The following is a 27,257-nucleotide window of genomic DNA, read 5'->3' on the forward strand; positions in this document are numbered from 1 at the left end:
TCCTAACAACTGAACCTATCTACCAGGGGGCCAGGGCGCCGGGGTACGGCATACCGCAAACCACAGCAACTGACAAACAGCTAAGTTGAAATTTTCTTCTATTCAAAATTTCAACAAGTACAATGTTTTTACATCTGCAAAAAACAAAACAAAAGTGCTACTGCTGTGATGGCCCAGCTCCGGAATCTGCAGGCTCCCGCTTGAAGTAAGTAGCGACGAAGTCGACGACGTCCCGCACGCCTTCTCGAGCAGAGGCCTCCGTCTCCGCCACTGGACCATCGACCACGGGGGCTAGCGAGATGGCTGGGTTGTGGCTCCGGAGGCAGGTCAGAATGTGCTCCGCCACCATCCGGATCAGCTCGCGGCCCTCGGCTTCAAGATGGCCAGCAAGGATCGGCTCCAGACGCCGGAGTCTGTCTGAAGCAGAGTTCAGCACTGGGAGGGCGTCAACAATCGAAGCTGGCGGCTCCGCCACTTGGATTGGACTCATTCCAAGTGGCACCAGCGCTGAGCTCGATTCGCTCACCTAGTAGACCATCCGCTGGGCCCCCCTGAGCTGGTCCTCCTGCAGCTTCCGGACCGCCTCATGAACCCGGGTGTCCAGTGCTGCCTGGGCTGCCTCCACCTCGCGGGTCCTCTCCTGGAGCTTGGCCTCCTTCTTCGCCGCCGACTCCTTCAGGGACTTGAGGGCCTTGCGCTGGCGCGCAAGCTGGAGCTCCATGTTGGTGGCGTGGGATTCCCGCTTTGCAAGGGACTTCCTATCCTCCTCAAGCTCCATCTCGGCAACAGCCTGCTTGCTGGCGGTCGCCTGCAGCTCCTGGCGCCATTGGTGCAGAGACTCGGAGAGCTTGTCGAACTCCAGCTTGCGGACATCGAGGCCCTGGCTGCGGGACTCCAACTCGGACCGCTGCGCTGCGAGGTTGGCCTCCTCCTTGGCAACGGCCTCCTCCCGCAGCGCCAAGGCCTTTTCCCGACTCGCCGCCGCAAACTCCCGGTCGAACACCTTCCGAAGATTGGCTCGGTAGGACTCAAGGTCGGCCTTGAGTTCGGACCGAACACGCGCAGCATGGGAGGCTTCAGCCTTCGTGCGCCCCTCCAGACGGGTGTGCCAGTCGCCGAGGCGCTGGCGCTCGCTCTCCAGAGCAGCCCACTCCCGCCGGAAGGCCGCCTCGGCGGTAGAGGTCGCCTCCTCTATCGTCTGCCGGACCTGGACCAGCACCTGGGGGAGGGGAGCCGCTTCCTCCTCCGGGGGACCCTGCAGGAGCCGCCTACCAGAGACCTCCTCTAGCTCTTCCTCTGCCGCAGGTTGGGCGCTGGGGGTTGAGATGTCCGGTACAGGCGTCGAGACCTCAGGAACCGCTGTGCTCGCCGTTGCCGCGCCCGCTGCCGCCGCACTCGCCGTCGCCAAGCCCTGTGTCGGTGCGACTGCCGCCGTAGCTGGGGGCTCGGGGGCCACCACGTCGGGTGTGGCTACGCCTGGCACTGGCGCACCCACCGCCGTCGCGTCGGTCGTTGCTGTGCCTGGCATTGGCGCGTCCGCCGCCGCCGCGTTGGACGCCATCGGGTTAGCGGAAGCCGCCGCACCCGAGCTCCGCGCACCCGCCGTCACTTCCGCTGTCGCCGCCGAGGCCCCGGTCGCTTGGACCCCCGCTGACGAGCCAGCGGCGGTGGAAGAGCTGCCTAGGCGAGGGGCCCTAGCAAACAAAGAGAAGAAGCCTTCAGCAACAAGCGAAGCACCGAGAATAAGGGGAGTGAACGGAAGAACACTTACCCCGAAGCGCCGGGTCTCCAGCGCCCACGGAGGCAGCGGCGGAGGCGCACCTCGCGGCTGCTGCTGCTCCTGTGGCGGCGGCGGAGGCTCAACCCGTGGCTGCTCCTGCTGCTGTTGCTGCCGGGGGGAGGCATCTCCCGGCGGGGGTGGCGGCGGCGCGGCTACACCGGGGGTTCCGCGAGAGCCGGGGGCCCGGGAGCTACCTTGGCCCGCGTCCTCAGCGGTCCTCTGACGCTTTGCGGCAGGCTCCACAACTGGGGTCCCATCGCCGCGGTGCAACCTGCGCCGACCCGCTTCCCCCGACGACGCGCCGGAGCTGCTCCGGGCCTGGCTGGGACCTCTCGTGGTGGCGCTACCAGCCACGGCATGCTTGCCCTTGGCAGAAGGGCCGGACCCCCCGGCGCTCAGCACGGCTTATTCCCCGGACGCACCAGGGATCTGGATCCCACAGCCCGGGTCGCCTCCAGTCTGGCGCGCTACCAGCCCACCGTCGTCGAGGGTCGGCAGGGTGGCCAGCACCGCAGTCCTCAGGCATGAGTCCTCGCAGAGGGGGACGACACCCTGGGGAAGGATCAAGTGCTCCGGGATGAAGATCTCCCCCGTCACCGCTCGCACCAGGACCTCCAGGGCTTCCTGGGTCAGATCGCTCCCCTCCCCGCGGTGGGTCCTGTTGCAGTCGTTGGGGCCGGTGAAGCTCCAAGCAGGACGCGGCCGTTGCTTCAGAGGGGCGACCCGACGCTTCAGGAAGTCCCTGAGCACGTGCAGCGAGGTGAGGCCTCCCTCCGCCATTGCCCTGATCTTGCTCAGCACGGAGGCGGGTCCCCCGGTCGGCATCACGACGCGCTCGTTGGCTTCGGTGGTGGCGATCACCCACTCCTTGCGCCAGTCCTCCCACTTCCCGCCGGTAAGCCCGGGGATGTACGGCTTCCGCAAATCGCTCCTCGTCTGGAAGTAGTACGCCCCCACTTCGTCTTTGCCCTTCCTGGACTTCACCAGGACGAAGAAGAGGCGGAAGAGGATGACGCAGGGCCGCACCCCCATGAACATCTCGCATAGGTGGATGAAGATGGCCGTCAGGAGGATGGAGTGCGGCGTGAGATGTTGAAGCTAGAGGCCGAAATCTTCCACCAGCAGCAGAAAGAATGAGGAGATCGGCAGCCCCAAGCCGGTGGAAATGTGCGTGATGAACAACACAAATTCCCCGGCGCGCAGATCGCCGAGGGGAACCGAGCCTGCTCGAATCCCCCAGGCAGTCTCCTGAGAACTCCACCCAAGCAGGCGGCGCACCGTGTTCAGCTCCTCCTCAGTCTGGAAACGGTGGGGACGAACGAGGGACGCCATCTCGCTATAGAGTTGAGGAGCAATCTACGCAGAAGAGCAAGGGGCGAGGAGGCTCGAAGGCAAAGGGGCTCAAAGGTTGGAAGGAAGAAGACGAATGCGGAAAGGTAACTGCGGTATGCGGTTCGTCCCTTTACGAAGCCTGACCCAACCGGCGCGCCCCGAAACCATCGCTGGAAGCCAAGCGACGCTCACGCCTGGTGTTAGCCGCCCAGTCCATGACAAGGGGTCCCAGGCCCGCCTATCAGGGAGGGCGGGTAACAAACAAAGGTGTGAAAAGGCGGGATCTGAACCATTGCCCGCGCGCGAAGCGAGGCGGAAGCTGAGCTGACGTGCGCGCATAAAGCGCTGGCATGACCAGGCTCTTCGGGAACTGTGCTGGTGGTAAATATCCCGTTTACTCCGGCCGCAGCAATGCCGAGCGTCGCTCGCGTGACTAGGTGTACCACTGTATGTGGGGACCGCGAGTCAGTAAGCCGTTGCGATGTGATGAGGCAGCAAAAAACCCGATGGATGGTCAAAGCCGGTCAAGACTCCTGTAGTAAGAGGCTTCAAGTTATGCAGCGCCAAATCGCAGTAGTGGCCCCACCTGCGGGTTCGTCACCTCTCCCGAGGTGGGCCCGGGGGCCACTATCGGTACCCTATAGCAGGGATACCCACTCTTACTGCAGCAAGGCAGGACTCGCGTAGTCATCCGTAACTACGCGATGAGGGGCGGAGCAGCCAGGCCCCACGAGTCAGACTCTTTCCTCACCGGGCCAACGGCTCCGGACCCGCTCCCCGCTCTGGGACGGGTCCGGTGACGCCACGTGTCCCTGAGGAGGGGAAGCTCCGAGCCAACATCTGAGGCCGCGGACCCCCCATAGGGGTCCGGGACCTCCCGCGTCCATCCAAACCTCCCACGCGCGTAGAACCAACATACCGCCGAGGGGTCCGGAGGCGCCACGTGTCCCGCAGGCGCGGGCACGGGTCTTTCGCTGGGAGACTCTCCCACCCACCGCATTCAATGCGGGTGGTTGAGGCGTGCTCTACCGCGGCACACGGGACAACCTTTATCAGGTCTCTCTGTAGACCGCGTATTACCGAGGTACACAGTGCAGCCGCCTGCGCCGCATCCGCGCAGTGCACGTCTGCTGCATTAATTGGATACGATGGCACGACACTTTTCCATCATGCCGCCTACACCGCAAGCTACACGGCCCGTTCAGCTACGCTGCAGGCGACGCCGCAAGCTACGCCTATCGTCGTTTCGACAAGACAGCGCATGGATATGCTGGACGGAGGATTCCCAGGAGCAGGCAAGAAAATCCAGGAATGCAATCTCCTTCACTGCAATGCTATAATGTATGAACATTATGTTATTTTATACTACATCATTTGGGCCCATCTGTCGGGGACCCAACGGCCATGTACGCGCCTCCCTTGAGATATAAAAGGGAGGCGCTCGCTGCACACGACAAGCTCTCAGGCTCTCAAGCACTCAAACACTCTTCAGACTCTCTAGAGACTAAGGGAATACAACACACAGTGGACGTAGGGTATTACGCTCCAGCGGCCCGAACCACTCTAAACCTGCTGTGTTCTTCGTGTTCTTCCAGCGAGATCGAACTAGTCCTAGCTAACCCCCGAGTACTCACCCTCTGGGCTTAGGCGGGTGCATTACGCCACCCGGCTGTGGGTTTGCACACCACGACAGAGGTGAATATATTAAGCCTAATTAGTCCATAATTTGACCACTAATTGCTACAGTAACCATGCACTAATCGTGCATTAATTATACTTAATAGATTCGTCTAGAGCCATAATTGCAACTTATGCTATTAGTTTTGTATTAAATTGGCATCTGAACATTATAATTGATATCTGAATATTCGATGTGACAGTAACTTAAAACCTCAAATGAGGTCTAAAGCTCCTCGCACCAGCGCACCCTAAAGCTTTCTAGAGGATGCGAATAGAGGAAATTTCACCGCAACGGTGTCCTCTACAGCATCCTTCATGATGGAGGACGGCTCCCCCATCCTCCAAACTCAAAGGAATGGCGGACGTCCCCTACCCCGCGCGCGGCCCCACGGCACCTCCCTGTGCGTACCATCCCCAATCACGGGAAAGCTCGCGCGCGGCCCTGCTGGCCCCTGCTCGCCGGAAACCAGGACCGGCGCGACCACCGGAGAGGAGGGACGGAGGCCACCGGGGAAACACCCTCGACGCGCCACGGGCCCACGGAGGTTGGAAGCCGTTGTTTCGCCAACGCCACGTCACGTATTACGCGGCTGGCAAAGCTAGCGCCGCCGCCCAATCGCGTCCCGACGAGCGCCCTGCGCGACCACGTCCAATGGAAAGTTTGAGTAGAGAACTCTACATGAGTCTGTGCCAATCTTCTGTTCGTCGATCGTCATTTTTTCTTGAGACAATTCGAGAGCTTTATTATATACTCAGGAGTACAATCGGTTTCGGTTACTGTCTCCAGGCAACGCCCACACAGCAACAATTCCCGCTCCTTCGGCACCGCGACCCATCTCCTCCATTCACTCTCCAGGAGATTGGCCTGTGCGCCGCCCTCCACGCTCCCCTGCCCAGCTGCAGCTCGAGTCCGGCTGGTGCGGCAGCACCTTCCGGCCTTCCCTTCCCACGACTTATTTGTTCTTTCCCTTGGCCTCAGTCTTTCTTTCCTAGCGGCGACCACAGGGGGAATTGCACTGCCCGTTGTTCGTCGAGCGACGGGCGCTTCGCCATCGACGAACACCAACAACGATATGCCTGCCTTTTCCTCTCCCTTCCCATCCTACTGCCCAACGTATGGTATTTGTATTCGGATGCCACCATGATTTTACCTACTAGATTCAATCTTTTTGCAACAGTTATACTGGGTCCGCCCCCTGCTGTGAATTAGCGTATTTGATGGTTGGTTGTCAACATGGCTTCTTGAGATGGATTTGATACTTTGAGAGTTATAGTGTTGATCCTTAGTATTGTTCAGAAGGCAACAAAATATGCTCACCATATAAAATTTTGCATTAATATATCTCAATGTGCTTGCCAACTTGCCGTCTTAATCCATTTGCGAAAAGAGAAAAATTTGGGGTTGTTTGGATTTAGGTGCTAAACTTTAGATAATGTCACATCAAAGAGAATCTTGATGTTTATAAGTATTAAATAAATATTAATTATAAAACTAACTGCAGAACCCGGGGCTAAACTGCGAGACGAATCTAATTAGGTATATTAATCTATGATTAATGGATGATTACTATAGCATCATTATAGCAAATTATGAATTAATTTGGGTCATTAGATTCGTCTCACGAATTAGCGCTCATCCGTGCAAAAAGTTATATAAACAAATTTTATTCGATATTCTTAAATGAGAAGATTTCTTTTGATGTGATAGAGACTAAAAAGAAGCCCCTGAAAACAAACAGGCTCTATAACCTCTGTTACGTGGACACAGCTCCCAAGTCACGTATCGCATGTCCAATACGTGTCAGACATGGATACGGCGCTGATACGGTGTGGATACGTATCCATGGAGAGAAAAGGAGAAAATGATGAATAAATAGATACGTGGCTCGGACATGTATCTGCGTATTTTTTGGCACACGACCCAGCCCACGAAGCACTTCAGCCTCATATCCCCGGACCTCTGCCCTAGCCACCCACGGGCCGCCAATTCTATATATCTTTCACAAGATTACTTCTTTCCCACCTTTTATTGTTTGAGATCCATGGAACCGATCACAGCTCTTAGATCCATCTCAAAATCAAGTCCTAGCTAGCTACCTGCTCCGCTGCAGCTGCATGCATGCTTTGCGCCACTGCAGCCTACGCCGCTTGCGCAGTCGCTGTTGCTGCTTGCCTGCGATGCCGCGCGCCGGAGAAGAAGCTTACCTGGTCGACAGTCAATAAATCGAATTCAACATTTCATCGGTACAATTTTAACATTATGATCATCAAATGTTGAACCAGTTTAATAAAAATATTGAATTAATCATATCAACATGTTAAACATATTTGCAGAAGTTTACACATGATAATTGGGCCAAATGAATTTTAAAGATGCATGGCCTATCTATTTTCCACCAGATCTATAGGAAGCCCTCCCACGGGCCAGCACTCGACGGGCCTGTAGCCTAGTGGTTACAAGAGCCTCGGTAGTGCTTGAGATCCTGGGTTTGACTCCCCATGTGAGCGAATATTCTGGAATTTAATAGCGTTGTGCATTCAGTGGTAGGTGACGTCGACCTTGACAGCGAGGCATTTGTGGTGACTTGGTCAATCTCGAGGATTTGCCGGCTCAATTTTTGAAGATACTCATAGAGATAGGATTTGCGTGTGTGAGTGTGCGTGCATTGTGAGTTGTACTATATAATTAAAAAAAAGGGTTAATTGGATTGGTACCATTACAACTTTCACAAGTTGAAAATATGCTACTACGATTCATCATATTGGAGATATACCATCAGCATACCTCTTTCCCCTCTTGAGGCCCACCCGCAGGGTACAACTCATATTTTTCCCGTATGGACGTGTATACCGCCGCCGCCCCCCGGATTCTGCGCCACCGCCCGCCCTGGAGGCCGCGCCACCGGCCCCTAGAGCCGCGTCGGCCCCTGGCCATCATCAGGAGGATATGATTTTGCAGCATCTTGATCTCTTGGCATGCTTGAGCACTGATTGAGGAAATTCTGATGAGCTCTTTTGTTTTTATTTTGTGGTGCGGCAAAAGGGAGGGTGCTCATGAGTAACTGTAACCAGATTAGCATCTGATTCAAGTATCCAAGGTATTACTCCAGGCGTGTTTGGCAGAGCTCCACTCCAGAAACTCCAGCAACTTCATTATCATGTGGTGCCAAATGTGTCGAGCTCCAGCTGACTCCAACTCCGGAAAAAACTTGGAGTTGGCCCCAAACTCCACCTTTTTCCTGGAGTTCCTCGAGAGGTGCTCCAAAAACACCTGATATGTACATCCTCATGGAGTTGGAGGAAATTACCCACCTTTACCACTGGTTACACACGTACCTCTTTGTGAGAAAAAAAGAGAATGTGTCGTCCTCCTCCCCGTGCCCGTTCATCTTCCCCTTTCCCGAGCCACGCAGGGCTCACGACCTAGCCCCCCTACCCGCGGAGACCTCGCCTCCAGCCACCGATTTGGAGCAGAATGGATTCTACTGGAGATGATCTACCTCCCCATCTAGGTTTGGATGTGTAATCCCTTGTGAATCCCCTTTAATTTGTGTTCTTGTCCATGGCGCCATAGCCTCTACTCCTTCTTCCTCAGGGGGGCGGACTCCTTTCATCCCGCCGGCTAGGTCAGTCCCTAGCGCCCCCACGGCCAGCAAGGTTACCGGCGGCGCCCATGGCCATGCAGCAGGACTCGGTCATGGAACAGGTCGGGGCCGGCAGGGGCACTGGCGGGGCCGTCAGGGGCCGTGGCGCAGCCACCAGAGGCACAGGTGCTGCGATGGCTACTGCTGCGAAGAGGAAATCAAGAGATGTGGTATGCAAAATTTTGATTTTAGCTTTTGATGTCTTGAAAATTGAGAATGCTTGCAATTTCATTACCATGTTCAATGATACAAAATTGAAAACTAGTATTGCAACTGCTTGAACTATTATTGTAATATCATGGTCAGGATGATGCTATAGACTGGAATGACACAAATACTTCAACCATATGTTCATTATTTGCCAAACAAGTTAAGAAGGGCAATAGTCCGAACACCCACTTGAACTCAGTAGGCTATGACAAGGTGGCGGAAAGTTTTTATCAAATGACAGGAATTCATGTAACCAAGCTGCAATTGAAGAACAAGTGGGATAAGCTTAAGCCCGATTTAGTTGCATGGCAAAAAATATTGAAGGAAACCGGATTGGAGCGAAATGCCGCTTGTGAGATTATAATGGATGCCGAGTGGTGGAAGAAGACAAATAAGATGACAATCTGAATTTTATTTTTTTGTAAAAATGATTGATCTCTAATATTAGCAATGACTGATCTAATTTTGTTAACATTACAGGATATTCCACAAAGTGGCAAGTTCAAGAAGAGATCATTACAAAATGAGGAAGACATGAGAATTATGTTCGGTGACATCACTAATGATGAATCTGATCATTGGAATCCTATGAGTTCTAATCCCATCATACCTCCATCTCGATATGATGTTTATGATATTCCAGAAGATGTTGATGGTGGGGATGAGTTTTTAAACAATGACGGTGTGGCTGGAGATGAGACCATCAATGACGAGGAGGTTGATCAAGATGAGGAGATGACTCCTTCTCCTTCCATTATTCTAGGAAAGAAAAGAGGTCAAGGTGGACATGACAAAGTGAAGAAACAAAGAGTGGGCAGAGCACTTGTCATTCAGGAAGCAGTGACAAAGATTGCTGAAAATGCCTCTTCTTTTACATCAATAACACTTGGCCAAGCTACTGTCCAACAAGTCATGGACATGGTTTTAGAATATGGGGTAGGCTATGATACAGATGAACATTACATTGCAACTGAATTATTTGTCAAGAAGGACCAAAGGGAAACGTTGATCACCCTTCCCACCAATGAGATTATATTCAATTGGCTTAGGAGGAAATAAAATGACAAATATGGCAATTGAACTATTTTATTTTGTCATATTTGATGTCATTTGAAATTTTTATCTTGTAAGGTTTGATGTCATTTGAACTATTTTATTTTGTAAGGTTTGATGTCATTTGAACTACTTTATCTTGTAAGGTTTGATGTCATTTGAACTATTTTATCTTATAAGGTTTGATGTCATTTGAACTATTTTATCTTGTAATGTTTGGTACCTGTAAACTATGGCATTCAGTCATTCTTTGTATGCTCTATTTTTTGTGTGCCAAATCCATTGTAGGAAACAGAAAGTGACATTGATGAATCTTATGATGAAAGAACGCAATATTGGAATCTTATTTTGCGTGCAAGTGAGATTGCACTAATATATACTGATTTGTACCTTTCTAAAAATCCACCAAGGACATCGGGCCTTAGCGGCATGGGATGGGTTTTGGAGACATTGCAGACTCTGGGTGAATGCCATAGACAGCTTCGTATGAGCACAGAAATATTTTTGGATATACATGATTTATTGGTGCGCAGGTATGGATTGGAATCTTCTATCCATATGGACACAAAAGAGATGCTTGCAATATACATATACACAGTTAGTGGCAATGATTCAAATAGAACAGGTCAAAATAGATTCAAGCAATCAGGAGAAACCATTAGTAGAAAAAATGATGAGGTTCTGAATGCTTTGATGGCTATGGTGTGTGATTTCATTAGACCAAAAAATCCGAACTTTCCCACTACCCACAAGAGGATAAGAGATGACAGACGTGCTTATCCACACTTCAATGATTGCATTGGTGCACTTGATGGCACTCATATTCGAGTCTCCCTCTCATCTGATGAACAAGTCAGATATATTGACAAAACCGGTATACCTACTCAAAATGTTCTAGCAGTGTGTGACTTCGACATGCGCTTCACATATGTTTCCACGGGACAGCCAGGTTCTATGCATGACACAAGTGTTCTATACAATGCAATCAAAGTGGACGAAACATTCTTCCCGCATTCTCCACAAGGTACCATGTGCTAATCATCATTACAGCCATATTTATTTTACAATAATAGTGAGTACTTACTTGATTTTTTATCTATATCTAGGCAAATACTATGTTGTTGATGCAGGATATCCTAATCGCCCTGGGTACCTCTCTCCATACAAGGGTGAAAGGTACCATATGCCAGAATGGCATAGAGGTACGGAACCAAAGACTCCAATGGAAAGATTCAATTGCATTCACTCATCCATCCGAAATGTCATTGAACGATCATTTGGATTATTAAAAATGAAATGGCAAATTCTCTCCAAGGTGCCATCCTATCCTATATTCAAGCAAAAGATGATTGTTGTGGCAACTATGGTCCTTCATAATTTTATTCGGGAGCATGGAGGTGATGACGAAGACTTTGCCCATTTCGATCGTGATCCTAATTTCATACCAACGATACCAGAAAGATACAACAAATATGCAGTGCCATCATCGGTGTCCGATGGGTCAACATCTGCACCGAACGCTCCAACAATAGATTTATTTCGTGATGAAATGGCGACCGCAGTTTCTCTAGCTTGGAGGTAGTTGGCAAAGTTTATTATTATTATTATTATTATTATTATCATTTTGCATGTGAACATGGACACAAATTTATCATGTGAACTTGGAATTTGCATGAGAACTATGTCAATGAACATTGCATTTTCAGCACCACAGTGAAACACGGTAGCGAATACTGTAAAAAGGTACTGTAGCGAGCACTGTAGCACGTGAGAAAAATGAAGGGTAGAAACGACTATTCCTCAATTTTGGGGAGCTGGAGTCAGCCAAACACGTTTAGAACTCCTTGTTTTCCTGGAGTTGGTGGAGTGGAGCTGTTTTTTCTGGAGTTGGAGTGCTCCCAGGCCCTATCTCTTGTAAAAAAACACTAATATGGTTATGACGGGACGATGTCTCTCTCCTGCAGGCCAAGAAAGAGGACATCTTGTCGAGGTTTCTGCACGAGAGGCAGCAAGACTCCGGCTGCTTCGACAACAAGTACCTCCGGGACATCATCCTCAACTTCGTGATCGCCGGCCGCAACACCACGGCGGGGACTCTGGCCTGGTTCCTCTACGTGCTCTGAAGGAACTGTAGGAAATATGCCCTAGAGGCAATCATAGAGATGATCATATTTCCTTGTATTCATGATAAATAAAGTATTCATTGAATATTCATGAAAGGCGACTTGTATTGATTAACGATTATGTGAATTGTTTATGAAACTCTTTATTTGTATGGATATTACAAAGATGTTCCTAGTCGGAGTTCATGCATAGACACACATGAATATTAGACTAGCACATATATTAGTTGATGACTATATTTCACAGGTCATGGACATGGAGATATCAAACTAATAGTGTGAACTCATATAGGACATGAGTCCGAACTGACCTAACGCAAGAGATGGTAATTTCTCATTACACAATATGTACGTTGTGTCCTTAGACCTGAGATTGTCGCATGTACTCAAGGTGTAAATTGACTTACTTAGGAGCCATCAAATGCTACTCTGTAACTGGGTAGTTATAAAAGTGGTTTTCGGGTTTGCCAAGAAGCATGCTGTGAGACATGGACAGTCGAGATGGGATTTGCCCCTCTCTACCTGAGAGAGATATCTCTTTGTCCCTCGAGTGATTCAGATCAAGAAGTGCATGGCCATGGAAAGGTTAAGAGTTAACCAAGGACCTGAATCACGGCATCGAGAAAGAGAGGTCAGCTTAGAGCAAGAACAAATATCGTGAGGCAAAAGGAACAACATGTATATGACATTGTGACGGCTCATCTGATACGATCTTTACGTGCGTATAGGAGTTGACATGTCTTGCTAGAGGCCGCTGTCTACTATTGGGCCGTGTAAGAGTACTCGGGCCATGTCTATTCACATGTGAGCCCATAGGGTCACACACTTAAGGGAAAGAAACCTGATAAGGATGAGATCCAAGTTAGACTGGACTTTGGCACACTAATGGGCCTCGTTAGGCCCAAAAGGGGCGCATAAGGTGGGGCCTAAGAGGAGCGCACCTAAGAGGCGCCCCTAGGGGCTATAAAAGCAAGGGGGGTGCCCAAGGGGTCTAACACTAGCCCCTCTCCTTGGCCGCCGCTGCCTCTTGCTTGCCGCCCCTCCTGCGCGCCGAAGCCCTAGGTCGCTCTCGCGGATCTAATAGTCCGGAGTGCAACGCATCTTCCCGTATGTGTGGATACCTTGGAGGTGCCGCATCTGCTGCACAAGGACGAGCCGCACATGAGGAGGTTCTCGCAACTGCACTGCCAACTTCCATCTGCACTACACCAACACGCTACAGAAGTTCCGCACTCGTGCGTCCAGTGGTAATCCCATGATCTATAATAGCAGTAATTCCTAGATATGGGTAGAGAATTTTTGTTTTTGGCGCCTGTTTCCTTACAATGGTATCAAAGTCGTTGTTGCTGGTTATAGGTTCGTGGTGCATGCATATGGAGATATGCATAGCATAGATGAAACCTTAATTCTTATTTCATGTCCTCACTACGATGGTCGTGTGACGAATTACTCATACCGATCGGGTATCCACCATCTGAGTTAAGTGGCACACATAAATCCAGTCACAGCATGAGGAGATCAATGAGATTGATCATATCGAAACTTTGGATGGTTCGCTAGATGCATGAGGGGCACAAGGCAGATTGGATCTGCTCACCGAGTTGTGATACAGAGGCAAAAACATGTTGTTCGGTAAAACAGCCATAACTTTTGCATACGAATTCGGATTGAGGCGATTTTTATATAAAAATTCATCTACAGAAAATCGGCAGTTTTGCTGAATTTAGATTTGCGAAAATCGGCCAGAAAGATCGAGTTTTTGGCGATTTAAGTTTGGACATAGGAAGCGACTAACTCTGTTTTGCAGGATTTTGTGATCAGTATGGCCCCTATGTGTATGAGATGCATGTGTGCAATTATTTCATGACCTGCGTGTCGTGAGTATGACAATTGGACAGGAGCCATATGAATTGTTATATTTGATGTAATGGCCTGTGTGCCAACTTGTGATGATCTGTAACAACAATGTAACAAGATTAAGGTAGTTATAATTCTTGGAGGCTTCATCACATGGAGGATGGTGCACATAAGTCATGGAGATGGAAATCAACATGGTGAATAGGTTCTATGGAGATAGAGATCACCGAAAGAACATGGGCTATACTGATTCACAACCATGTGCTTGCCGTTCTTGTTGTTTTACTTCAATATGCGATAAAGAGTTTTATGCATACGGTAGAAGTAAAATGATTGATCCCTCACAAATTTTAAGTTATGATGCCCTACCAACTAAACTTTGCACTGTCCCATGTCATGTACGATTGGTGGTGGGTCCATGAAATTAGGGCGCCATCAGTTTTTCTTGGCTAGACATGTTTGTATCAGATATTTACACGCATAAAGGTTGGTTAGCTTGACAAGGTTATCTTAACGGTTAAGGACCTTGGGGCATAAAGATTGGGAGCCGAGGCATAGAGATGTCACCCAACAACAAGAGTCATATATGATATGATTAGTAAAGAATTGTTTACTGATCTATCTAGTCTTCTAGCGATGATGCTAAAGCTCACTAGTCGACTTGATAGTTGTGGGTCTTGAATCGCTAAGAATCAATAGAGGGATATTGATTTTAGTGGGAGTAAATTCTGTTAATTGCTTAATGTCGTTTACTCCATCATGAATAAGTTTGTCTTAGTATTTTGTATTATTATTTTATTGTAGATCATGGTCCGCAACAACACTCAATCCTTTTCATTGCGTTCGGTCCTTGAGAAGGACAAATTAATGGGACTAACTATGCGAATTGGATCCGCAATCTGAGAATTGTTCTCAGGGCAGAGAAAAGGGAAGATGTTCTGGATACCCCGTTACCAGAAGAGCCTGCTGATGATGCACCTGCTGAGGAAAAGACTGCTTACAGAAAGGCTTGTGACAACAACCTTGAAGTAAGCTGCCTTATGCTCGCTTGCATGGAAGCTGACATACAGATGCAGTTCGAGACAAACCATGAGGCACATGATATGATCGTAGTGTTTCAGGACATGTTTCAAACTCAGGCCAGGACTGAAAGGTTCAATGTGTCTAAGGCCTTTGTCGAGAGCAAGCTGGCAGAAGGCGCTACATTGGGTCCGCATGTAATTAAGATAGTTGGTTACACACAGAAGTTGGAGAAGCTGGGCTTCCCACTTGGCCAAGAGTTGGCCACTGATTTCATTCTCGCATCTTTACCGCCGAGCTATGGGAACTTCATCTTGAACTACAATATGCATGCGGCTGAAAAGGGCTTGACTGAACTGTGTGGCATGCTCAATACAGTAGAGAGTGACATCAAAAAGAGCACAAGCGGCGGCCATGTGATGGCTGTCCAGAACAAGCCTACTTTCAAGAAGAAAGGTTCTTCTTGAAAGAAGAAGAGCAAGGCTAAGGTTGCGAACCATAAGCCAAACCCTGCACCCAAGGCAAAACTTGGACCAGCTGCAGAAAATGAGTGCTTTCATTGTCACGAGAAGGGACACTGGAAGAGGAATTGCAAGCTATACCTCGCCTCGTTGAAAATCGTTCTTCCACCTCAGGTACGTTTGTTATTCATATTATAGAAATATTTCTCGCTGATTCTTATGTTAATTCTTGGGTATTTGATACCGGATCAGTTGCTCATATATGCAATTCGATACAGGGACTAACAAAGAGTAGAAGCATTGGAAGAGGAGAAGTTGACTTCCGCGTCGGCAATAATGCAAGAGTTGCTGTTGTGGCCGTCGGGACGATGCAACTTCACCTACCGTCAGGATTTGTCTTGAAACTTAGTAATTGTTATTTTGTTCCTAGTTTGAGTCAAAACATTCTGTCCCCTTCATATTTGATGAAGGATGTATATTCTTTTGCGAGTGAAAGCAATACTTGTGCTATCTCTAAGAATATTATGTTTGTGGCTTATGCGTCCATTGTGAATGGGCTATTTGTTTTAAATCCTGATGATTCACTTGTCTATAATATTAATGCTAAAAGACCTCAGCTTGCTGATTTGAATTCTACCTACATGTGGCATTGTCGTTTCGGTCATATAAGCGAGAAACGCATGAAAAATTTCCATTCGGATGGACTTCTAACTTCGTTTGATTTTGAGTCATATGAGACATGCGAAGCTTGTTTGCTAGGTAAGATGACTAAAACACCATTCGCAGGTTTTTCAGAGAGAGCATCGGACTTACTGGAACTCATACATACTGATGTGTGTGGACCAATGAGCTCGACTGCTAGAGGTAGATTTCAATACTTCATAACTTTCACTGATGACTTGAGTAGATATGGCTATGTCTACTTGATGAAGTATAAGTCTGAAACCTTTGAAAAGTTTAAATAATTTCAGAGCGAAGTTGAAAATCAGTGTGGCAAGAAAATTAAAGCTTTATGATCTGATCGTAGAGGCAAATATCTGAGCCACGAGTTTAGCAGTCATCTAAAGAATTGTGAAATTGTTCCACAACTTACGCCGTCTGGAACACCTCAGAGATACGGTGTGTCTGAGCGACGTAATCGAACTCTATTGGACATGGTTCGATCGATGATGAGCCAGTCGGACCTATCGTTATTGTTTTGGGGTTACGCTCTAGAAACAACAACTTTCACACTAAACAAGGTATCGTCTAAATCCGTAGTTAAGACACCATAGGAGATGAGGACTGCGAAGAGTCCCAGTTTGTCTTTTCTGAAAATTTGGAGCTGTGAAGCATTTGTCAAATGTCTGCAGTCTGACAAGCTTGCACCCAAATCAGATAAGTGCATTTTCGTGGAATACCCAAAGAAAACTTTAGGGTACTACTTCTACAACCGATCTGAGGGCAAAATGTTTGTCGCTCGAAACGGTGTTTTTCTAGAGAAAGAGTTTTTCAAAGCAGAGAAAAGTGAAAGAACGGTGCAACTCGAAGAAGTTCGAGATGAGCCAATAGATTCAGACTCTACAAGTGATGTTAATGTAGCTGAACAAGTTGAGACGCCTATGGCAAGGGATGCACCGCCACAACCACGAAGGTCGGCAAGGTTCCGCCAAGCGCGGGAATTATTATTGTTAGACAAAGATGAGCCTGCAACATATGCAGAAGCGATGGTAGACCCTGACTCCGTGAAGTGGCAAGAAGCCATGGAAAAACCATAGAGTACAAGTGGATCTATAAAAAGAAGAAAGATATGAATGGAAATATTCACATCCACAAAGCTCGACTTGTTGCAAAAGGTTTTCGACAAGTTCAAGGAGTTGACTACACCGAAACGCTCTCGCCCGTAGCGATGCTTAAATCTATTCGGATTATTCTAGCTATTGCTGCATATTTCGATTACGAGATATGGCAGATGGATGTCAAAATAGCTTTCCTTAATAAAAATCTGACCGAGGACGTGTATATAATGCAGCCCGAGGGTTTTGTCGATCCAAGCAATGCTGGAAAGATATGCAAGCTTCGTAAATCCATTTATGGATTGAAGCAAGCATCTCGGAGTCGGAACATTTATTTTGATAAAGTAGTCAAAGGGTTTGACTTTATTAAAAACGAAGAAGAGACTTGTGTTTATAAGAAGGAAATTGGGAGCTCTGTTGCATTTCTAACTGTATGTGGATGACATATTGCTGATTGGAAATGATATTCCTATGCTTGAGTCCGTAAAGACTTCACTGGAAAATAGTTTTTCAATGAAAGATTCAGGGGAGGTAGCATACATTCTGGGCATCAAGATCTATAGAGATAGATCAAAAAGGCTTATAGGATTAAGCCAGGATACTTATATCGACAAAGTGTTGAAACAGTTCAACATGGAAGAGGCGAAGAAAGGGTTCTTGCCTATGTCAAATGTCATACATCTTAGTAAGAGTCAGTGTCCTACGACAACTGATGAGCGGGATCACATGAGTAAAGTTTCATATGCTTCAGCAGTTGGATCTATTATGTATGCAATGATAAGTACCCGTCCAGATGTTTTTTATGCTCTAAGCGTTTACAACAGGTACCAGTCTGATTCGGGTGAGAGTCACTGGACAACTATAAAGAATATTCTTAAGTACTTAAGAAAAACTAAAAATGTGTTTTTGGTCTATGAAGGTGAGAAAGAGCTCGTTGTAACGGGTTACACCGACCTAGCTTCCAAACTGACAAAGATGATTCAAAGTCCCAATCAGATTACTTGTTCACAATAAATGGTGGTGCTGTTAGCTGGAAGAGTTCCAAGCAGGAGACGGTGGCCGATTCTACGACAGAAGCCGAATACATTGCAGCTTCGGAAACTGCGAAGGAAGGTGTTTGGATAAGAAAGTTCCTTATTCAGCTTGGTGTGTTTCCGAATGCATCCAGTCCACTGGATCTTTACTGCGACAACAGTGGGGCAATTGTGCAAGCAAAGGAGTCACGGAATCACCAGAAGAGTAAACACGTTATGCGGCGATTCCATTTGATTCGAGAATTCATCGAACGGGGGTGAGATCAAGATATGCAAAATATACACAGATCTGAATGTTTCAGATCCGTTGACAAAACCACTCCCGCAGCCTAAGCATGAGGTGCACACAAGAGTTATGGGTATTAGATACATTTTAGATTGACTCTAGTGCAAGTGGGAGACTGTAGGAAATATGCTCTACATACAATCATAGAGATGATCATATTTTCTTGTATTTATGATTAATAAAGTGTTCATCGAAAATTCATGAAAGGCGACTATGTGAATTGTTTGTGAAACTCTTTATTTGTATGGATATTATAAAGATATTTCTAGTCGGAGTTCATGCGTGGACACACATGAATATTAGACTAGCACATATATTAGTTGATGACTATGTCTCACAGGTCATGGACATAGAGATGTCAAACTAATAGTGTAAACTCATGTACGACACGAGTCCGAACTGATCTAACACAAGATATGTGATTTTTCATTACACAATATGTACATTGTGTCCTTAGACCTGAGATTGTCGCATGTACTCAAGATGTGAATTGACTTATTTAGGAGTCATCAAACACTACTCCGTAACTAGGTAGTTATAAAGGTGATTTTCGGGTTTGCCAAGAAGCATGCTGTGGGACATGGACAGTCGAGATGGGATTTGCCCCTCTACCTGAGAGAGATATCTCTGAGCCCTTCGAGTGATTCAAATCAAAAAGTGCATGGCCATGCAAAGGTTAAGAGTTAACCAAGTATGTGAATCACGGTATCGAGAAAGAGAGGTCAGTTTAGAGCAAGACCAAATATCGTGAGACAAAAAGAACAACATGTATATGACATTGTGATGACTCATCTGATATGATCTTTGCGTGCGTATAGGAGTTGACATGTCTTGCTAGAGACCGCTGTCTATTATTGGGACGTGTAAGAGTACTCGGGTCATGTCTATTCATATGTGAGCACATAGGGTCACACACTTAAGTGAAAGAAGTTTGATAAGGATGAGATCCAAATTAGACAGGATTTTGATGCACTAATGGGCCTTGTCAGACCCAAAAGGTATGCATAAGGTGGGGCCCAAGGAGAGCCCACCTAAGAGGCGCCCCTAGGGGCTATAAAAGCTAGGGGGAGGGGGCGCCCAAGGAGTCTAACCCTAGCCCCTCTCCTTGGCCGCCGCCGCCTCTTGCTTGCCACTCCTCCTACGCGCCGAAACCCTAGGTCGCTCTCGCGGATCTAGTAGTCCGGAGCGCGACGCATCTTCCCGTACGTGTGGGTACCTTGGAGGTGCCGCATCTGCTGCACAAGGACGAGCCGCACGTGAGGAGGTTCTCGTAACTGCACTGCCGGCTTCCATCTGCACTACACCGACGCGCTACAGAAGTTCTGCACTCGCGCGTCTAGTGGTAATTCTGTGATCTATAACAGTAGCTGTTTCTGGATATTGGTAGAAAATTTTTGTTTTTGGTGCCTGTTTCCCTACAGGAACGAGGCCGTCTAGACATGATCGCGGAGGAGGTACGCTCCGCCACCACGGGCGGCGAACGCGACGTCGGCGCCCAGGAGTTCTCCTCGAGCCTGACGGAGGACGCCATCAGCAAGATGCAGTACCTGCACGTGGCGCTGACGGAGACCCTCCGGCTCTACCCCGCCATACCTATACCTGCACGGGGCGGCGTCCAGGCCAGGGGCCGGCGGCGCGACTCCTCGAGGGGCGGCGGGGCGGAATCCGAGGGGCGGCGGCCGGGAGGGGGGTCGCGACTCGCGATGGAGGAGTCGCGATCGCGACGCACGCGGGGGAGGACGCAAGGAGTCTTGTACATAGCAGATGGATTTGGATGAAGGGGTATACACGTCCATACGGGAAAAAAAATACGAGAAGTTGTACCTTACGAGTGGGCCTCAGAAGGAGAAAGGAATATTCTTCTGATGGTATATCTCCAATATAGTGAATTGTATTAGCATAAAAGTTGTAATGGTACCCATCCATTTAACCCTTAAAAAAAATTCGACGGACGCACGCAGGCGCTGCCCGAGCCCGACCAGGCGCCCGCCCTCACGAGCGCCGCCGCTGGCCGTCACCGGCAACGCGCCGCCACCCGTCGGCAAGGAGGAGCGCCGGCTGCAATCTCCGTTGAGTTTCCCCTTCCCAGTTCTTGTTGTCCTCTCTGATTTCCTCCTCCCCGTTCCCGATGGCCCGATCTAGAGCGCCCGCATGAGCGCCGCACACACCACACACGCAGCAGCCGGCCGGCGCCCGCATGAGCGCCGCAGCTTGCCGGCGACGGCAAGGAGCGCCGACCACTGTCGCAGCAGCACGAGCGCCGCGCGGCCGCCGCCGCCGGCCGTCCGCCCGCCCACGACGAGCCACCACCTCCAGCATAGCACTCTCGACAATCTCCGATGAGTTATCCGTTCTTGATCTAGTGTTCTTCCTCTTTGATTTCATCCTTCCTATTCTGATCCAGAGACTTGTTCTTGATTTCTTGAGGGGTAGATGACAGTATCGAGCAGTGCTAGTGCTAGCACTAGTGGTAGCATACGTTCTGAGGCCATGACCGACATCACGGCTCCACTGTTGCATGCTATTTATCTGTATTGGAACTTTTATTTAGTGATTACGTACTCAAATTTTACACTTTCACAATTTTACTCAAATCTTGAGGGGTTGGCTGTGCAGTTGCGGTACGTCTCCTCCTTCCTCGCCTTTTCCGGCTACTGTTCCCCTGCCACCATTCCCGATCGATTGAGAGGAGAGGAGAGGCCCAGCCGCGGTCGGAGATGGGCGGCGCGGCGGCGGGGACCAAGTGGATCCACCACATCCAGCGCCTCAGCGCGGCCAAGGTGTCAACGGAGGCGGTGGAGCGGGGGCAGAGCCGGGTCATCGACGCCTCCCTCACCCTCATCCGTGAGCGGGCAAAGCTCAAGGTCAGTGCGTGCATCCATTCGCCGGCTCACTCAATTCCCATCTTTTCTCAGCCTTCTCCTGATCCTACCAATACCCTACTGTTCTGTATCCGCTCTTGTTCTTCTGAATATTCTATTCCACGCAAATATGCGATTCGAGTCGATTGGGATGCTTCTTTTGTCCCGCATTTCGGCCCCATTAACGGCGATCAATCGGTAACCTTAAAAGCGAATCGGCAAAACTTCTTTTGTCCCGCATTTCGCCCTTCTTTTTCTGGTGGAGACTCAATGTCAGTCAGATATTGTCGATAGGAATCGGGACGAGTCTTTTCCCCCTCTTTGTTTCTCCACATGTGGTGGTGATACGGCCTGGTTCCCTAATCAGCAGTGCTTCTACCCCTACCGAGTTGCATTCATTATACTAGTAGAATACAAGTTAAGTAATACAGCTGGAGCAAACAGATCTCTTAGTCAACAACAATTGCTGCTGCGGCTATTTTTTTCTAGTCATTGTTTATAGCTTTTTTCAGCTCAGGATGGGTACTGATCAGAAGGGAACATGCTAGCGTTACACCAAAAATTGATACTCATTTGCCGCTATGCTTTTGCGCAACTCTTTACATGCAATGCAAGAAAGTGAAAAAGCTAATATTAGTAGACTTAGAACCACCCAATTGTTTATTTGTTCAGTTTGAGTTAAGCACGGTCCCATGTGATTGACTGATTACTACAGTGCAGTTTGGTCTGGCCCTCATTCACAAATTATAAACACCTGCTACTGTGGTTTGTGTGCTGTGTTTTTTTTACCCTTGACTATTAGTTGGGAAAAACCATCTGAGGCCTCAATATGTTTGTAAACTTGCTTTAGACATATGCAGTTTGAGTCTTTTTAAACCTGTAACACGGTTCTCTAGTGGTACCATGATTAAGATAGGATAAGAAAGCTGCCGTGCCATGAGAAAAGGCCCAATTATTTATTCACTTCAGCAGGAATCTAGCATCTTGATAGTTAAAAAAGTGTTTCATTTCGAAAGCAGGCACATCTGACAGAAGAGTGTAGAAAATTTCCTAGTCATAAAGTAAAATTTTCTTCTGTTTTGTTCTTTACTATGTTCCATTTGTGAATAAGTCTCAGTTCTGTTAGATAGTTACATCTGATACACCTCTAAAAACAGTTAGGCTTTTTTCTTTCACCATTAGGAAAAAGAATCTGAGGCCTATGCAGACACTTGTAACATGGTTCTTTAATAACAACATAGGTAAGATGTGGTCAAAGCTGACATGCACAGTCTCAGTACATTATTTGCTTCAATAGGGGACCTAAGGCTCTGCTAGTTTAAAATTGTTCCGTTTGAATGGGCAAGTCTCATGCGTAACGTTGCCACATCTGAACAGAGGGTGTGCAAATAGTTTATTATTCTGTAAATACGTTTTTTCTTCTTTTCTAAGTGCTTACTCTGTTCATGTTTGTGATTAAACCCCTGTTCTCATTTATAGGTACATTTAATCAGATCAAGGAAAAGCTTTATACTTCAATGAACAACAAGTTAACGCTTCTTCAGAAAAAAAGCTTCCTGCGATTTTGTTGTAATGTGTACTTATACTTGTGTAGGCAGAGTTGCTGCGTGCTCTGGGTGGCGTGAAAGCTTCAGCGTCACTTTTAGGGGTCCCTCTTGGTCACAACTCATCCTTTCTACAAGGCCCTGCATTTGCTCCTCCCCGCATAAGGGAGGCCATTTGGTGTGGAAGCACAAACTCTAGCACAGAAGAAGGTACGATTAATACAATTGAACATAGAGTATCATGCATAAAATGTTTGAAACATTACAATAAAAAGCATGGATTTCCTGCTAAACAGGCAAAGAATTGAATGATCCTCGGGTGCTAACTGATGTTGGTGATGTCCCCATTCAAGAGATCCGTGACTGTGGTGTCGAAGATGACAGATTGATGCATGTAATTAGTGAGTCTGTCAAAACAGTGATGGAGGAGGTAAACATATCATCCCATGGATATTGCTTCGTAATCTTTTTTTTTCTTGATTATTCGAGATACTTACCTATTTGTAGGTATCATTTAGTAGTACACTGTTTACAGTTTTATCTTAGAAACTGGAAATTGGTTCTGATACTCATTTTTTTGTAAAAGTTCAGGTTTTCTATTTGGGTTCACATATTTATTCAGAGTGGCAAATTGTTGTGTAGGAGCCTCTTCGACCGTTGGTGTTAGGAGGCGATCACTCAATATCCTATCCAGTGGTTAGAGCTGTGTCTGAAAAGCTTGGAGGACCTGTTGACATTCTTCATCTTGACGCACATCCAGATATCTATGATTGTTTTGAAGGAAACACTTATTCACATGCCTCTTCATTTGCTAGAATAATGGAAGGTGGTTATGCCAGGAGACTTCTACAGGTAATTGTGTTATTTCATCTCTGTATTCCAAGTTCAAGTAAAATATCAATACCAATATCTATTTGGTTTCATGAAGTTGATGGATACTTCCAATATCCATCAATTTTTTATTAGGCCAAGGGCTATCATGGTTTCAACAATGTCTGACTTGATCTCACAAAGCTTTTACTATGCCACAACTGCAATAAGTTTTCTTCCCTTGATTGAGTAGGCTTGAGATTTTGATGCCTTTGATTTTGCAAGCTGCTCTCCTGTCACTAGCATGAATACCAATTTGTTATCATGTTTCTGTTGCCCCTATTGTGAACCCAATGTGTTTCAGGTTGGATTAAGATCGATTACGAAAGAAGGACGTGACCAAGGGAAGAGATTTGGCGTGGAACAGTATGAGATGCGGACCTTCTCAAAGGACCGCGAGAAGCTTGAGAATCTGGTAACATATTCTCGCTTTATCATCGTGTCAGTTTGCAAGGGATTCCAGTTTAAATTGTCAACTTCAGTTGATATACTCAATTATCAATACTTTGATGCATATTGTGATAACCTAGGTGGTCCTTGTATTTCTGTAATTTGCAGATCATCAGTGACCTAAACTCATTTCATTGTTCTGTTTCCCTGCAGAAACTTGGGGAAGGTGTAAAAGGAGTGTATGTGTCAGTTGATGTGGACTGCCTTGACCCGGCGTTTGCTCCTGGTGTCTCTCATATTGAGCCCGGGGGGCTCTCATTTCGCGACGTGCTCAACATCCTCCAGAATCTGCAGGGCGATGTTGTTGCCGCCGATGTGGTGGAGTTCAACCCGCAGCGCGACACGGTGGACGGGATGACAGCTATGGTTGCCGCGAAGCTGGTCCGGGAGCTCACTGCTAAGATCTCCAAGTGAACCAGTGAGGATGGCACCATCTTGACTCCAGAAAGTGGATTTGTTTCCTGGCATGCTGGCTATCGGCATTCGCTCATGTGGATGAGGCATGGCGGATTTGACATGTGACGAGGATATGTTAATTAGGTTGCAGTAATACTGGAAAGCAATAATTGAAAAGTAGTCTCAATGTAGCATGGGCTAGATTCTTGGTGGCGTGCTATGCTCATGCATATGCATATATACATATACTAGACCAGATGCTCTAATAGTCAGTAAGTTTCTTAATATTTGGATTGATTAGGCAGCGGGGAATACTAAACCATATCACTATTACTCATTTTTTTACCCGAACACGGCTCCCAGGCCACGTATCGCGTGTCCGATACGTGTCATACACGGATACGGCACCAATACGGTGTGGATACGTATCCGTGGAGAGAGAAAAAGAAAATTATGAATAAATAGATACGTTGGCCGGACATGTATCTGCACACTTTTGGGACACGGCCCAGCCCACGAAGCACTTCAGCCTCATATCCCCCAACCCCTGCCCTAGCCCACGCAGTCGCTGCCCGAGCCCGACCAGGCGCCCGCCCGCACGAGCGCCGCCGCTGGCCGTCACCGGCGACGAGCCGCCACCCGCCGGCAAGGAGGAGCGCCGGCTGCAATCTCCGGTGAGTTTCCCCTTCCCCGTTCTTTGCTGTCCTCTCTGATTTCCTCCTCCCCGTTCCCGATGGCCCGATCTAGAGCGCCCGCATGAGCGCCGCACACACCACACCCGCAGCAGCCGGCCGGCCGGCCGGCGCCCGCATGAGCGCCGCAGATTGCCGGCGACGAGCCGCCGGCAAGGAGCGCCGACCACTGTCGCAGCAGCACGAGCGCCGCGCGGCCTCCGCCGCCGGCCGTCCGCCCGCCCACGACGAGCCACCACCTCCAGCACAGCACTCTTCGGCAATCTCCGATGAGTTATCCGTTCTTGATCTAGTGTTCTGAATTAATTTTTTTCCCTGCCCATTTCTTTTCCTCTTTGATTTCATCCTTCCTATTCTGATCCAGAGACTTGTTCTTGATTTCTTGAGGGGTAGATGACAGCATCGAGCAGTGCTAGTGCTAGCACTAGTGGTAGCATACGTTCTGAGGCCATGACCGACATCACGGCTCCAATGTTGCATGCTATTTATCTGTATTGGAACTTTTATTTAGTGATTACTCAAATTTTACACTTTCACAATTTTAATTTGCATTATTATTTATTTTATTAAAAAAATAGTAAAATGTATCCGCGTATCGTGTTTTTTCTGATAAATTTTCGTATCTGTGTATCCGTATCCTTATGATACTGATAGGCGTATCTGTATCCATGCTGCTTAGACTATAACAGGATGGACTTTCATGGAATGTTACTTTTTAAATTCTGGCCGTGGTGATCAGAGTTGATGCAGCTTTCAAGGGCTGTTAGTAATGCTGTTACAATTCTTGGTGCAGTGAGAGCTCCTAGTGCATCGCATATTTTCAATTCTTCTACTAATTGCAATAGAGCAGCTGTCTTTCAATGGGTTGTCTTTCCTAATATGTTCATTTACTTACTTCCATAGAGAAAGAAATGTGTTTTTCTTTTCATGAATATGTAGGAACATCGGCGCGTCAGAATGAAAATGTGTTGTTGTAGCTTTATTAGCCCCTGTATCGGCTGAAGCCATGTGCGCTCACTAGTTATTTTGTTGGCATGCATATATTTGATATTTGATTATAATTTATCGAACCCTCGGAACAAAAAAAAGAAGAATGATCTTTTCTGCTTTTATTCTCTTTGTCGGTTGTCACAACAGAAAATTTGTAATGGGTTCAATCACTTCACAAATTGTAGTTCTCCAAAACATATATACTAGATAGCCCTGTTGGAGTGGTCCAAATTTAGTTTTATATTGCGTGACTGAGCATCATATTGCATATTAATACATGTGCTATAATCCTTGTGTTGAATCTTTTGCTAGAAGTACCGTATGTATGTTTCCTTTCATGTTGTTTTTGCACCTTGTTTCTAGTAGATATGTATGCTCAGCATCGTAAATTTCTTACCCATGTCAACAGCGAGGTAGTTTTCTAATCTGCTTTATTTTTTCTTGTTGCTCTCGCTAATTTGTTTCATGATGAAGTTTTTTTTAACCATTTCCAGGTGTCAGGGTATTTGCAAACAGTGACAAAAGTTGTGCTTTGCTGTGGAGTCATGGCTGCAAAGATACGTGTAGTGATGAAGTCTTTTACGAGCCAAAGCAACAAAGTCTCAGGGCTGTTGCCATACACAAAGAAGGTTGGATTGCCTGAATCCCGAGCCTTATTTACTGTGTTGCGGTCACCTCATATTGACAAGAAGTCCAGGGAACAATTTTCAATGCATGTGAAGAAACAGTTTGTGGAACAGAAAGCCGAAATACATGAGCTGCACAAGAAGTTGTTCTGGTTAAAACGTCTGCGTATTCCTGGGGCTCAGTATGAAGTCCAAATTTCTTTCAAGACATGGCTGGATAAGGGGAGCTTAAAGTCCCTAGTTGCTTGATGGCTCTTAAATCTTTCTTACCATCCCTTAGGTTTGAAGTGGACTGCTGTTCTGTGTTTTGATGTGGAGATTGTCAAGCAGAATTTGCATCCATCAAAATTTCATATGAAGAACTGCTTTATTTGAAGAATTTCCAGAAATGCAGCTGATATTTATTCAAAGCTTTTAGAAACCATGAAACTGCAATATGATGTAATGCTATAAATATGCTTGATTGTTGGAGCTTTGTGTGGTACTGTTTCCAATGCAGCTCAAGCAGACATCATGTTCCATTCCTATTTGTTTTTTAACTCATGTTTTTTCTTTGTATATTCCTTCAATTAG

General features: G+C 47.5%; 2 protein-coding genes across 4 annotated transcripts; both read left to right on the top strand.

The window, feature by feature from the left end:
• Positions 1-9,078: 9,078 nt before the first annotated feature.
• On the top strand, positions 9,079-9,803 carry LOC120648585 (zinc finger CCCH domain-containing protein 43-like). The gene has a single exon (XM_039925320.1). It carries the CDS (start codon positions 9,097-9,099, stop codon positions 9,703-9,705), a length of 609 nt encoding a protein of 202 aa, XP_039781254.1. The 5' UTR covers positions 9,079-9,096; the 3' UTR covers positions 9,706-9,803.
• A 10,360-nt stretch (positions 9,804-20,163) lies between these two features.
• Positions 20,164-27,242, top strand: LOC120650759 (arginase 1, mitochondrial). 3 transcript variants are annotated; one of them, XM_039928011.1, is made up of 8 exons: positions 20,164-20,324; positions 20,872-21,119; positions 22,711-22,870; positions 22,957-23,090; positions 23,303-23,512; positions 23,835-23,945; positions 24,134-25,050; positions 26,553-27,242. In XM_039928011.1, exons 2-7 carry the CDS (start codon positions 20,973-20,975, stop codon positions 24,392-24,394), a joined length of 1,023 nt encoding a protein of 340 aa, XP_039783945.1. In that variant the 5' UTR covers positions 20,164-20,324; positions 20,872-20,972; the 3' UTR covers positions 24,395-25,050; positions 26,553-27,242. The 3 variants fall into 3 exon arrangements, with proteins under 3 accessions (XP_039783945.1, XP_039783944.1, XP_039783946.1); XM_039928010.1 differs by lacking the exon at positions 20,164-20,324 and adding an exon at positions 20,534-20,786; XM_039928012.1 differs by lacking the exon at positions 20,164-20,324 and having other exon boundaries at positions 20,839-21,119.
• Positions 27,243-27,257: the final 15 nt, after the last annotated feature.

Source organism: Panicum virgatum, chromosome 9K (genome assembly GCF_016808335.1).
Source record: "Panicum virgatum strain AP13 chromosome 9K, P.virgatum_v5, whole genome shotgun sequence".
Lineage (NCBI taxonomy): Eukaryota > Viridiplantae > Streptophyta > Magnoliopsida > Poales > Poaceae > Panicum > Panicum virgatum.